The 13,274-nt window shown below is 39.6% G+C and overlaps 1 protein-coding gene across 2 annotated transcripts in view; it reads right to left on the reverse strand.

The window, feature by feature from the left end:
* The window catches only part of apeh (acylaminoacyl-peptide hydrolase), an 83,950-nt gene that overhangs the window by 10,763 nt on the left and 59,913 nt on the right, over positions 1 to 13,274 (reverse strand). For both annotated transcript variants that reach the window (XM_043708398.1, XM_043708397.1), the window contains exons 16-18: positions 11,815 to 11,898; positions 10,931 to 11,011; positions 7,035 to 7,123 (exon numbers count right to left, since the gene is read on the reverse strand). In XM_043708398.1, the coding sequence (XP_043564333.1) occupies positions 7,035 to 7,123; positions 10,931 to 11,011; positions 11,815 to 11,898 (254 nt within the window). The remainder of the gene's footprint in view (positions 1 to 7,034; positions 7,124 to 10,930; positions 11,012 to 11,814; positions 11,899 to 13,274) is intronic.

Raw genomic sequence — 13,274 nt, forward strand, 5'->3', positions numbered from 1 at the left:
GAGAATGCAACTTTTAAAAAAAAGGGTTTTGTGATTTACATGAAAGAAGTGAAACTATCATTGTATTCTAACAGATGAAAGGCTTAACAGACAATCAATTCTTCAATGTATAATTTCAGTTACATCACACTGCAAATTTTTGCTATAAATTCTGTGTTACGATTGAGCCCTCCACAATCACCTGATGAAGGAGCGTCGCTCCGAAAGCTAGTGTGCTTCCAATTAAATTTGTTGGACTATAACCTGGTGTTGTGTGATTTTTAACTTAGTAATTCTGGAAAGTGTGAAAATAGATAAGTCCCCTGGGCTAGATGGGATGTATGCTAGGATTGTCTGGGAAGCCAGGGAGGAGATTGCAGAGTCTTTGGTTTTGATCTTTATCTTACCATCGCCTACAGGAAAAGTGCTGGAAGACTGGAGGATAGCAAGTATTGTTCCCTTGTTCAAGATAGGGAGGAGAGACAACCCTGGAAATTATAGACCAGAGAGCCTTACTTTGGTTGTGGGTAAAGTGTTGGAAAGGGTTATAAGAGATAGGATTTATAACCATTTGGAAGGAATAAGTTGATTAGGGATAGTCAATACAGCTTTGTGAAGGGTAGGTTGCACCTCACAAACCTTATTGAGTTCTTAGGGAAGGTGACCAATCAGGTGGATGAGGGTAAAGTGGTTGATGTGGTGTATATGGATTTCAGTAAGGCTTTTGATAGGTTCCTCACAGTAGGCTATTGCACAAAATACAGAGGCATGGGATTGAGGACGATTTAGCGGTTTGGATCAGAAATTGGCTAGCTGAAAGAAGACAGAGGGTAGTTGTTGATGGGAAATATACATCCTGGAGTTCAGTTACTAGTGATGTATCATAAGGATCTGTTTTGGGTCCACTGCTATTTGTCATTTTTATAAATGACCTGGATGAGGGCATAGAAGGTTGGGTCAGTAAATTTGCAGATATCACTAAGGTTGGTAGAAGTGTGGATAGTGGCGAAGGATGTTGCAAAGGGACATAGACGTGCTGCAGACCTAGGCTGATGGGTGGCAAATGGAGTTTAATGCTGAAAAGTGTGAGGTGATTCACTTTGGAAGGAGCAATATGATTGCAGAGTACTGGGCTACTGAAAAGATTCTTGGCAGGGTAGATGAGCAGAGAGACCTTGGTGTCCAGGTACAGAGATCCCTGAAAGTTGCCACCTATGTTGATAGGGTTGTTAAGAAGTCTTACTGTGTGTTAGCTTTTATTAGTAGAGGGATTGAGTTTTGGAACCATAAGGTCATGCTGCAGCTGTATACAACTCTGGTGCAGCCACACTTGGAGTATTGTGTATAATTCAGGTCACCACATTATAGGAAGGATGTGGAAGCTTTGGAAAGGGTTCAGGGGAGATTTTCTAGGATCTTGCCTGGTATGGAGGGAAGGTCTAAAGAGGAAAGACTGATGGACTGGAGGCCGTTTTCGTTAGAGAAGAGGGTTGAGAGGTGACTTGAGACATTTAAGATAATCAGAGGGTTAGATATTTTGGACAGTGAGAGCTTTTTTTCCTCTGATGGTGATGGCTAGCACAAAGGGACATAGCTTTAAATTAAGGGGTGACAGATACAGGACAGATGTCAGAGGTAGTTTCTTTACTCAGAGAGCAGTAGGGGCATGGAACGCACTGCCTATAACAGTTGTAAACTTGACAATTTTAAGGCCATTTAAGGTCATTGGATATATATATGGAATCATGTAGGTTAGATGGCTTTAGGTAGGTTTTGCAGGTTGACACAACTTCAAGAGCCGAAGGGCCTGTACTGTGCTGTAATGTTCTAGGTTCTGTCTTATGTCCCTCAATCAGGTAATCCTTCATCCTCCTCTGCTCTTAAAAACAACCCAAGCCAAGGCAGCCTCTCTTCATAGCTAGAACACTCAAAATGAGGGAACATCCTGGTGAATCGATTCTGCACCCCTCCAGTGCAATCACATTATCCCCATGATGCCATGACCAGAACCATACTCAGTACTCCAGCTGAAGCCTAAACAAAGTTTTGTACAGCTTCAACATAATGTTCCTGCTCTTATGATTTATGCCACAATGTCCATATGCATTTTTAACCATCCTATTGTCTGCCTTCTGAAATCTGTGGACAAGCATCCAAGATCCCTTTGTTCCTCTGAGCTTCCTAAAGTCCTGCAATTCATTGAGTACTCCTTGTCTTGTTACTGCTCCCAAAGTACATCACCTTGTCAGGGTTAAACTCCATTTGCCATTGAACTGCCCATCTGAACAATCCATCTATGTCTTAGTGTAACTTAAGATTTTTTTCTCACTATTAGCCGCCCATATATTTTTCATATCATCCACAAACTTATCATTCTCACATATTCTTATCTGTATCATTTACACAAACAATAAACAGACAGCACGATCCCTACGGTACAGTGCTGGACACATTACCTCCAGTCAGAAACAGGTCTTCTACCACCACCCTCTGCCTCCTGCCACTAAGCCAATTTTGGATTCCTTGTTCCTTCACCTTGTTGATCAGTCTCTCAGAAGAGGCCTTGTCAAAAGCATTGTCAAAATCAGTATAAACTGCACCACTCTAATCTACACACTTGATCACTCATTGAAAAATTCAATCAAATTTGTTAGGCATGATTCAGCTCTGACAAAGCCATGCTGACAATCCTTGATCAAAGCTTGCTTCTCCAAGTAGAGATTAATTCTCTCCTTCAGAATTTTTTCCACAAGTTTCCCTACCAATGGTGAGAGACTCACTGGTCTGTAATTCACAAGTTTATCCCTACCAACCTTCTTGGAAAAATGGAACCACATTAGCAATACTGGAGTCCTCTGGCACCTCCCCTCTGGCCAGACAGGAAATAAAGATTTGGGTGAGTTCTTGTAAATTTCCCTTCTCCCCACCCCACCCCCCCGGCTCCGACCACCCCCCACAGCAGCTTGGGATAACTAATTTAGACCTGGGAATTTGTCTATTTTTAAGCCTGCCAAAACCTCTAATACGTTCTCACTCCCTAAATCAATTAACTCAAGAAACTCACATTCCCTCTCCCCAAATTCTGTACCCACAACTTCTTTCTCCCAAGGAAAAACACAGTACTTGTTTAATGCTATACCAATGCCCTCTGGCACGACACACAGATTGACCCTTTGGTCTTAAATAGGCCCAACTCTTATATCCTCTTACCCTCAATATACTTATACAATTTCCTGGGATTCTCCATAATTTTACTTACTTTGTCTCTATTGATCCATTCTTTCGTTCCCCCTTTATTTCACTTTTTGTATCTAATATGACATGTCATTCAGTACTCTAATTCAACAATCTTCTCTGCCCTTCCTTTTTTATTTCTCAATACTTTGGCTCAGTTGACTGACTTGTGGTGCACAGTGATACCAACATCACCGGTTCAATTCCTGTTCTGGCTGAGATTACGATGAAGTCCTTGCTTTTTAACCATCTTCCCTCAGAGTGGTGACCGCCTCTCTAAATGAGAGATCAGCCTCTGGTCCTTTGGAATTATGGCAACTTTCACTTTTATCTAATTGATTAAAGATGATTCACTGTTTGGCAAGATGGTCTGTTGTTTGCCAAGTCCCCCATTGGCCTTGCTGCTATACGATCAGCTTTCACTTCCCCAGTTTTGTGGGCTGAAGGATACAGAAACAGCTTAGGGACATGACATGCTCCAGTTCTCAAATTCCTGCAATTAATATGAAGTTATTTTCAAAATTCGTTTTTTTCTGTATTGTTTACAATTGTATATATTCTGAAAGTATTGCTCCATAAATCAGTGGCCTGAAAGAGTTAACTAAAAAGCTTTCGAGTAGTTCCACCCACTGGTATATAAATGTCTGTCTCTGGGTAGAGCTAGTCAGTTCTAAGCTAATTAGCTTGTTGTTAGTGCTTCCTTAGATATAATGCTTGCTTCGATGTAAAACATGTGGTTCTATAGATCATTCCAACAAACATGATCAAGCGTTGATCTTACTGCTCAAGAAACAAACCTTAAAAAAAAATCAGGATATTTTACCATTGAAAAGTCAATTACAAGTGCTGCTTCATGATGAATTACACTGTGGTACTTGCTGAGAATGAATGAACCTTATAATGGTTTGAAATACAACGTATGGCTCATTTAATGTTGTAGAATGCTCATTTCTATTTTACTTTATCCAACAATTAAAGATTCTATTTCAAAACTGAAAACAATTTAAAAAAAATACAAACACTATACAAGTACGTAATGAATCGGAACTGTTGCAGCGCAGCAAAGAATAACCAGTGAGATTTTCCTTGTATCATAAAATCTTCATTCCAGAACACGTGATCATAAGGGAAGCAATATCTAAGTTTCATAACAGAAGATTAGCATGAATAGCAAAACAGAAAAAGTTATGCTGGCTGGAAGAGTGGACAATAATGTGGCAAACCTAAATCAACAAGTAAAGATTTACATTTCAGAAAGACAAGACAGATTTGAAAGTTATGCTAAACGGCAATGCTCTCAAAGAGTAGCCTAATGGATTTCGATTCATATTGGAATGCAGATATTTAAAAGCAGTACTGCAAATTTTTTTACAAAGTGATTTGGATTTTGCTTCCCATGTAGAGATGTTAAAAGGTCAAGAAAGAACAAATGTTAAATCACTGGAAGAAATTCTTCAGAATGACAGTTGGAGGACTCTTTTGTTTTACTCACCCCATTTTCAAAATGAATTAGAACCATGACAACTGTTCAGAAGGATCATCAGTGGATATATTTATGATGAAAAACAAAATCACTTGTACTTGAATAGTTAAAATTGAGGGATACTGTAGTAACCTCGCCACCTCCCAATCCGCTTTCTTTCTCTATTTACTTTTGATCTTTTTCTTTTCTTCTCCCCACATTTTCTTTTCTTTTGCTGCCTCCAGTAGCAGGAATGCCAGTACAAGTTGGACATAGCTCCATCCCAGCCTTAGGTCTCCTGATATACAAGGAACAGGTCCTGGACTGATTCCCCTGGCCCAGACATGCAGGCTAGGCCAAGACCCCAGGTCTGCAGCTGCACTGGGAATCCTGAAGGCAGAGAAAAACAGTCTTGGCCTGGCGTGGCTGTCTCCCAGCATAGAGGTCTTGTCCCCAGTGTGGAGATCTTCTTTGACGTCTAGATATTCCAGTGACCTGGCAGGTGGTCTCATCCAGGAGTGATGTTATCGGCATGACATGGTGGTCTTCTTCAGCAGAGGCTTCCAGCCTGGTATCCAGCAGCCTGGCAAGGTGATCTCATCCCAGCTGCATCTTTAGGGTATTCCATTGTTCCTAAATCAGCTTTCCCCAAGCCCAGGAGCCGTTAACTGAACTGTGATGAACTTTGTCTTAATCTTACTTTTTTAAAATTATTATGTATAACGTCTGTCATTGATGCACATGCCGTTTTCTCTGTATTTTTCATGTAAAAGTACTTGATAATAAATTTTTATTCTAGCAGACCAATCATATATTTACAAAACATTTGTATTTATTTACACTGTTCCTTATATGTTTAGATATTCCAAATTAGTTGTCAATTCTATAATTATATATTGTCTATGCAATACTCTCATGGGGTAAATTCAGCTGCCATGTCCATATACAGCCAATAAGAAAATCAGTTAAACTATCAGTTGTATCAATTAAGGGATAATAACTGCGCAAGAAAATTCCACAATCTTCTCTGCATAGTCAACATCACAGGATCTTTCAAAACAAAGATATACAGGGGAACCTCGATTATCCAAATGCCAATTATCCGAAAATCAGATTATCCGAAGGAGATCTTGAGGTCCCGATGGAAACATTACATCAAAGACGTGTTTCCAACACCGATCGCATCTTTTGTTTACAGTGATTAAACAGGCACCGTCTCCAAATGACGGACTGCCCGCGCCCTCTCTCTCTCTCTCTCCACCCCCCACACTTTCCCTGGAGTTCTACAGAGGGGTGTACCCTAAACCCCCCCTTCCCCAGATAATCTCTCCAACATTGTCCTGTACAGGGCAATGGTGGAACCTGTCTAAAAGTAAAAAGTATGTGTGTGTTGCGTGTGCGCCTTTGGAGACTTACCCCACAAAGGCAGCAGCAGTCGTGTTGTTGGTGTCCAGTCCAACTGCCCTGGAGAGGAGGCTGGTGTACATGGTACTGGGGATGGGGAGATGTTGCACGGGGTGGGGGCAGGGGGAGGTGTTGCACACAGTTGGGGGCAGTGTTGGGGGCAGGGGCAGCGGGGCCTCGTGCACTATGTGCTGCTGCAGTCTCCTGAACGGGGATCAGACTTTAAAAACTCCGAGGCCCAGAGGAAAGGCATTTAAATCGATTAACCGAATCATCGATTGTCTGAACAAAACAGTGCCCGCCCATCACGTTCGGATAATCGAGGTTCCCCTGTACTCTGATTAATGTTATAACTGAAAAACAGCACCTCAATCATGCAGCAATCCCTCATCATTGCTCTCAAGTATCTGTTTGTTGAAAATGGCACTACAGTGAATGGCTCTGGGAGAAAGGCAAGGAGTGGAGTGAGGTTTGGACACCCTTTCTGTAAAAATCAGAATTTGCAGAATTTTGTGCATCTAAATATAAAAAGAAAATTAAAGAGGTGGCTCTGGGACTTAGAAATAAAGTAAATTCTTGTCCATTAATATTCAAAAACATTGTTCCTTCTTGCAAATGTTGTTCGCTTCTTCCCACACCAAAAATGAATGACAGATATTAACAATAACAGAGTTTGAGTGACAAGACTCAAATCAATATGTACCTTTAAGCTCGGTAGTCACCTGTTCAAACATTTTTATTTTCTGGCTGACTCTACAAAACAAAGACTTTGACACTGCTGCCTAACTGGGACATAAGCAACAAAAAACTCTTATGGAAAACAAACTTTCAACTTATTTCCAAAAGCCAACCAGAAGGTCTCCTTTGTGAGTTGCAGTATTGCTTGTTAATTTTTCAAAAGTGGTGAGCCAGCATCTATTAATGTATAAATTATCCAAACTGAACAGTTCATTACCTGTACATCTTTTACATCTTGGCTCCCAACATTCCCAGGCAGAGAATAGATGCAGTCCTGCCCAAAGCCTGCCGAGCCTCTGTAATTTACTGTAAAATAGGGTCAATGAAATCTACATTATTTATTTTGAACAGTGAGGAACAAAGGAAATTTGCAAATACTGGACATCAAATATACTCAATGTGCTAGAAACATATACCATCCATCTAAGCAGCAATTAACAGAATGGACCTATGTTTCAGGAGAGCTATCACTAGCCAGAATGAAAATCTGTTTTTAGATTCTGATGAGCCAAATGTATATTTCCAACATACTGTTTCCACTCTTAAGAGTGCAGGAATTAAGTTCAGTGAAGCAACTTATTCTGCAAAGAAAATACATGGCTATGACACAATGTGCCTTAAGGGAAATTTTTCTATATTAATAGATTCACTTTTTAGGGAACAGTAATGTAGTTTACAGTCACTGAAATCCATTGAGTACAGATGGAGTAAACATGGTTGCACCTTTTTTCACAAAATCATCTGACACTTGCCATTAATCCCACTACAATTCTAAAGAGCTGCATTTTTAATCTAAAAAGGGCTGAGCACTCATTGATATTGAACTTTTTCAGTCAACAACACAAGACATTATGGCTATTAGTCTGTGCTGATGGATTAAAGAAACAGATCTATTAGATACATCCTGAAATAGATAATTTTCAATTCATAAGTCAGAGATAATAATAGGGAGTCCCTGCTACAATAGGATCTGCTGATGCGGGACCCAGAGTAACCTCTTGGATCCCAAAAGTTAAAGTTAAATTTAAATTTATCTTCCCAAAACACATTTTCAGAACATTGTTGAAATGTAATTGTTCCACAAGTTTAGAATCAGCCAACGAAATGGCAGCCTCATGATTAATTAAGGTGTTTTTTTTCCCCTGTATTGTGGTCAAATTTGCTTTAATACCCATACACTAGTGCAAAATGTGTACACCAATCCTCACCAGAGGCAAGAGGGATGGATACAGATGATAAAAAGCGAGAAGACCACTCCACCTCAACTCTATATACCGAGATGTACCAGGAATCAAACCGGACGAATCAAGAGAGGCAAAATATAAAATGAAGTGCAGGGATGACCTGGTAAATACGTGAATCTGCATGTAGTACATCAGCAGATAATGAGGACAGTGCATAGTGAATGAGAATAGCAAGCAGTTTTCACCTTCATTTTAGAAGTTAAAAATCATTGTCCTGATACAAGGAGGGCACTACACAAGCATTTCTTTAAAACAGAGAATGAGGTTTGAAGATCTAACATTTTGTGGGTAACTTAAAGCTAAATAGGAGTTGAGAAGAATATTGATAGAGACTCATGAAAGCAAAGGAAGAAAGCATGAAATACCATCAACATGGAATTGGTGCATCAAATAGTAATCCAAGGGGACAACCCTATTTGGCCCTCATTTTCAAGCTCAGGTTTGGAGGTTTTTGCCACCAAGAGAATTAACTATCAATGCTCCAGTAGTGCGTGCGGAGCAATGGAAGAATAGTTCGTGAGATTCAGGGAACAGCACTTCACAATTTAGTGTCAGAGGACAGCAACAGTCCTCAGAAAATCCAGCAACAAAGTTTTCTACTTGCCACAACTACATACAAAACATTTTCTTAAGGAGATTGATTAGCTAAGAATGTGTACCTGTACCTATGGTCCTATTTAGTTTGGGTCATTCAACTTCAAATAAATCAAAACTTCAGTCTTAACCAAGATAAAGCTTAGGTTTTTAACAAAACACTGCTGTGAATTACACAAGTAGTAAAATTTCTAACTAAATATGCAAAAGAATGGAATTCAGATAAACACAAAGATACTTATAAAAGATAAAACTCTGTTCTGTTCTTTGGCTTTCAGTTTCAGGCCTATAGTATGCAGCTGAAATATTAGTTATTTATGGTAAAACTATTCAATTTCAAGGGCTATATTCAGCAAGTATGATGGCTTCTGTTGATGAATAATCAGAGTTTGTTTCTGTAAGTACAGTAGCTCAAGGGATGAGTTGAGGTTCTTTTCCATGTTTTTTTTGGGCACAATATTTGGAAAAACTACCTGATGTTGTTAGTTGAGGCAAGAGTGATGACTGAAGCTGGTTTCATAGGAAGTATAGTTCGTAAGTTTGCAGATGACACCAAAATTGGAGATGTAGTGGATAGCGAAGAAGGTCACTTCAGAGTACAAAAGGATCTTGATCAGATGGACAAATGGGCTGAGGAGTGCTTTTTCAGAACCTTGCTTTTTTTTTAATACACTTAACGGTGGGTCCTGGGGAATGTTGCTGAACAAAGAGACCTTGGAGTGCAGGTTCATAGATCCTTAAAAGTAGATTCACAGGTAGATAGGATAGTGAAGGCGGCATTTGGTATGCTTTCCTTCATTGATCAGAACATTAACTACAGGAGTTAGGAGGTCATGTTGCAGCTGTACAGGACACTGGTTAGGCTACATTTGGAATATAGCGTGCAATTCTGGTCTCTTTCCTATTGGAAGGAAGTTGTGAAATTTGAAAGAGTTAAAAAAGATTTACAAAGATGTTGCCAGGACTGGAGAATTTGAGCTACAGGGAGAGGCTGAAAAGGCTGGGGCTGTATTCCCTGGGTGTCGGAGACTGAGGGGTGACCTTATAGAGGCTAATAAAATCATGAGGGGCATGGATAGGATAAATAGACAAGGTCTTTTCCCTGGGGTGGGGGTGTCCAGAACTAGAGGGCACAGGTTTAGGGTGAGAGGGGAAAGATATAAAAGGGACCTAAGGGGCAACTTTTTCATTTAGAGGGTGGTGCATGTATGGAATGAGCTGCCAGAGGAAGTGATGGATGCTGGTACAATTACAGCATTTAAAAGGCATCTGGATGGGTATATGAATAGGAAGGGTTTAGGGGGATATGGACTAATTGCTGGCAAATGGGACTAGATTAGGTTAGGATATCTGGTTGGCATTGACAAGTTGGACCAATGGGTCTGTTTTCATGCTGTACATCTCTGACATCTTTGCAAAAAATGGCTCATACCAGTTACTCTTTAATACGGTTCAAAATAGCTGATTGCCCAAACTGTCAAACCATGCTTCCGCATTAGAGCGCTGGAGCGCACTGTATTTTAGCTAAGGCAATTAACTTGCTCACAGTCTCACCCATCGACTTGAATGATAAACATCTTATGTTTTGAGATGTAATAAAGAGCTATTCATACTTCTGGAGAAAGCACTATCAATGAGTTTCTGTTTCTCTCCCTAGAAATGAGTTTTGCATTTCGAATGTCTCTTGTGATCCACCTTGACAAACACAGCCTGGTTTCAAGCACAGTGAAATCCACAAGAGAAGTCAAGTGACTTTTGGGAGCCATATTTAAATCTCCTTTGTGCCCATTATTTAAAAATGACATTAGTCATGAAATCTATAATGTTATAAATTCATGTACTCAAATAACATTTCGTGTTGAAGATACACCGAAGAAGAAATTTGCAATCATGAGATGGAACCAGTAGAACAAAATATTAAAAGCTAAGACGTTGTAAAGAAGATAAGTCACCAAGATGGCTAAGTTTAAACAGATCAAAGCAAAGTCAAGTCATCTTTCACTATACTAAAACTGCTCTACTTAACACTGTTTCAAGGTGGTGACTTTTGTTCAATCATTAGCTCTGACAAAGGGTCACCAGTCTGGTAACATCAACTCTGTTTTCTCCCCACAGATGCTGCCAGATCTTCTGAATTTCTCCAGCAATTTCAGTTTTTGTTTCAGATCCCAAGGACATAGTCCAACTTAGATTGGGAAGACAATTTACACTCGACTGTTGGAACACAGCCTCAGCCTTTTTAGTAGATCAGGAGTTTGCCATTTGCATTACTTACCGAGTAGCACAACAAATCCTAGCCTGCAGAGTGCGACAGGATACAGCAACCATTCTGCTATAAACACGGAATGTGGTCCACCTGTACACCAAAAACACAAATGTCAGATAGCGCCAGTAGTTCAGCATATATTTCTCTGATTAAATGTTCCTCTATTCTTGAATTTCTTTATTGAGGGCAAGTGATAGAAAATGTCCAAAGTGGATATGGACAAGTACTAGAATATAATGGTCTGACAAGCCTGATTTCATTCAGTACAGCCAAGTACTGATATCATATTCTCAAAAAAAAAGTTAAACATGTGATGTCAAGTGAAAGACAAAATAGCACCTGACAGTTTATTAATATCCAGTGCAACTTTATACAGAAATGGCTTGGTGCAGACTGACTGCACTCAAGTTACATGCTTCCCATTTAAGACAGAACTTTTCTAAAGGGTACGCTCTCCCTGAATTGAGTAAACTGGCTTTATTTACTTTCCTGTGATATTTTACTGAGTTTTTCCATTTTCTTTGTTCTTCTCTATCACGTTACATTAACCAAGTCTAAATATCATCCTATTTTTAATATCAATAACCTCTGACAACATTAAACTGGAAATTAAGTGCACTCCAAATTATCCATAAAATAAAACTGTTCAACCTGTTTGGAATGAACCGAGAACCATGAAAGGAACACAAAGGAAAAACATTAAATGTTGGAAGTCTGACAATAAAACAGAAAATGTTGCAACTAGAGTAGTTCAGTGCTGAGTCAATATAGGTGAACAACTCATTAGAAATCAGTTTGTGTTTCTGCAATGTCACATGCCTGACTTGCACAACACCAATCCCACTTCAGATAATTTATGACAGTGCATGCTTCAAGCAATCATTTTAACTCACCATGTGGCCAAACAATCAACGGATGTGAGGCACCTTCTTCCATTTCTCCTGGTTTTAACAGGATACCTTCAAAGTCCATTGCAGCTAAATGAAAAGAAAATGAAAAGTTGCTACTTTATTTCAGGCACCACGTGAAATTGTTCTAGCAGTCAGCTCTCACTCCTGCAGGTGCAACAAGTTACCCTGAGAGGGTACAGACTAAAACAGTTTCCCTGACACGTAACATTCAAGCAAAGCTAACTGCTTAGTTGAAATTAACTGCCTGCTATCAGATTAACATCATAGAGCAAAGCACCCTCTACCCTACTCAAATATGCATGTAAAATAGGGCATGACAAACATCACACCAGTCTCCAAAATGACTAAAATGAGAATGCATGGAAATAAGCAGTCCACCTGCCATATTGAAATTACTACTCAACACGCTATTGAACTTCTAATCAACTCAATGTGAATTTTTTTTAATTACATGTTGGATATCTTGGACACTGGATGTGAAAACATTTGGGAATATTTCACAGCAGCGATTACAAGACAGCACAAAGGTAGAAGAAAAGGCATGCTACAGGGGTTACGGCTGAATGCAGCAGTGGATTCTCAGCATCAGCATCAGCAGTTTTGTTCAAAAATTTATTTTTAGCCTTTCATGAATTTTTGAGAGATTCAGACTGCAGCGGTCCTTTAAACTTGCAGCCATGACTAACTTCCTGTTTGCAGCATTACCCCACTGCCTCATAATATCCTGGCTTGCATTTCCAATTGGACACAGAACCTCTTGCTCCCCCTCCCCCACCCCAAGCCCATTGAAAATCCAGCTCTAATTTCTATTATCACAAAGCAACTCAGTTTGAACATATCTATTAAGAATTAACATGCTCTTTTATAATGGAATTGTGAGTATTTGCAAGGTTGAAATTTCAGAGAATAAAGAGTACTCCAACTTGGCAAGTAAGTTGCTGGCTTACCCGGTTCTTAGGGAATTAATGTCAGAGATATTTCAAACTCATTGATAGTTCATATCAATGCTTGCAAACAGCGCAAAAGACCATATAGACAATTGGGCCATATCAGCATATCAGTACGGAGAGACACCATCAAGTAAGGGTCAAATTTGCTAGAAATGGCTATTTCCTTTTCATTAATAAACAACATCAAAGAAGTGTCAGAACTTTCTCTCTAATTTCCTCCGACTTCTCTGCTGAAAAAAAAAGCCTGACAAGTGCCATTTGACTTCTGGAAACTTGGCAAAGTGCATGAGGCTTGACAAAATGTTGACTAAGATCAATATCAAATATGAATTGGACATCAGAAAGATGGCAGATGGCAGCAAGAGCCCTATTGGGAACAGCATAAATGAAGACGAAACAAAGGATTTTCATTGCCTATTAGTCACTCTATTGCTGAACATATTTTAACCAGCGCAGCCACTGGATGAAGCACCTATGAGTTACCAAATGCAC

This window comes from Chiloscyllium plagiosum, chromosome 18 (assembly GCF_004010195.1).
Source record: "Chiloscyllium plagiosum isolate BGI_BamShark_2017 chromosome 18, ASM401019v2, whole genome shotgun sequence".
Classification (NCBI taxonomy): domain Eukaryota; kingdom Metazoa; phylum Chordata; class Chondrichthyes; order Orectolobiformes; family Hemiscylliidae; genus Chiloscyllium; species Chiloscyllium plagiosum.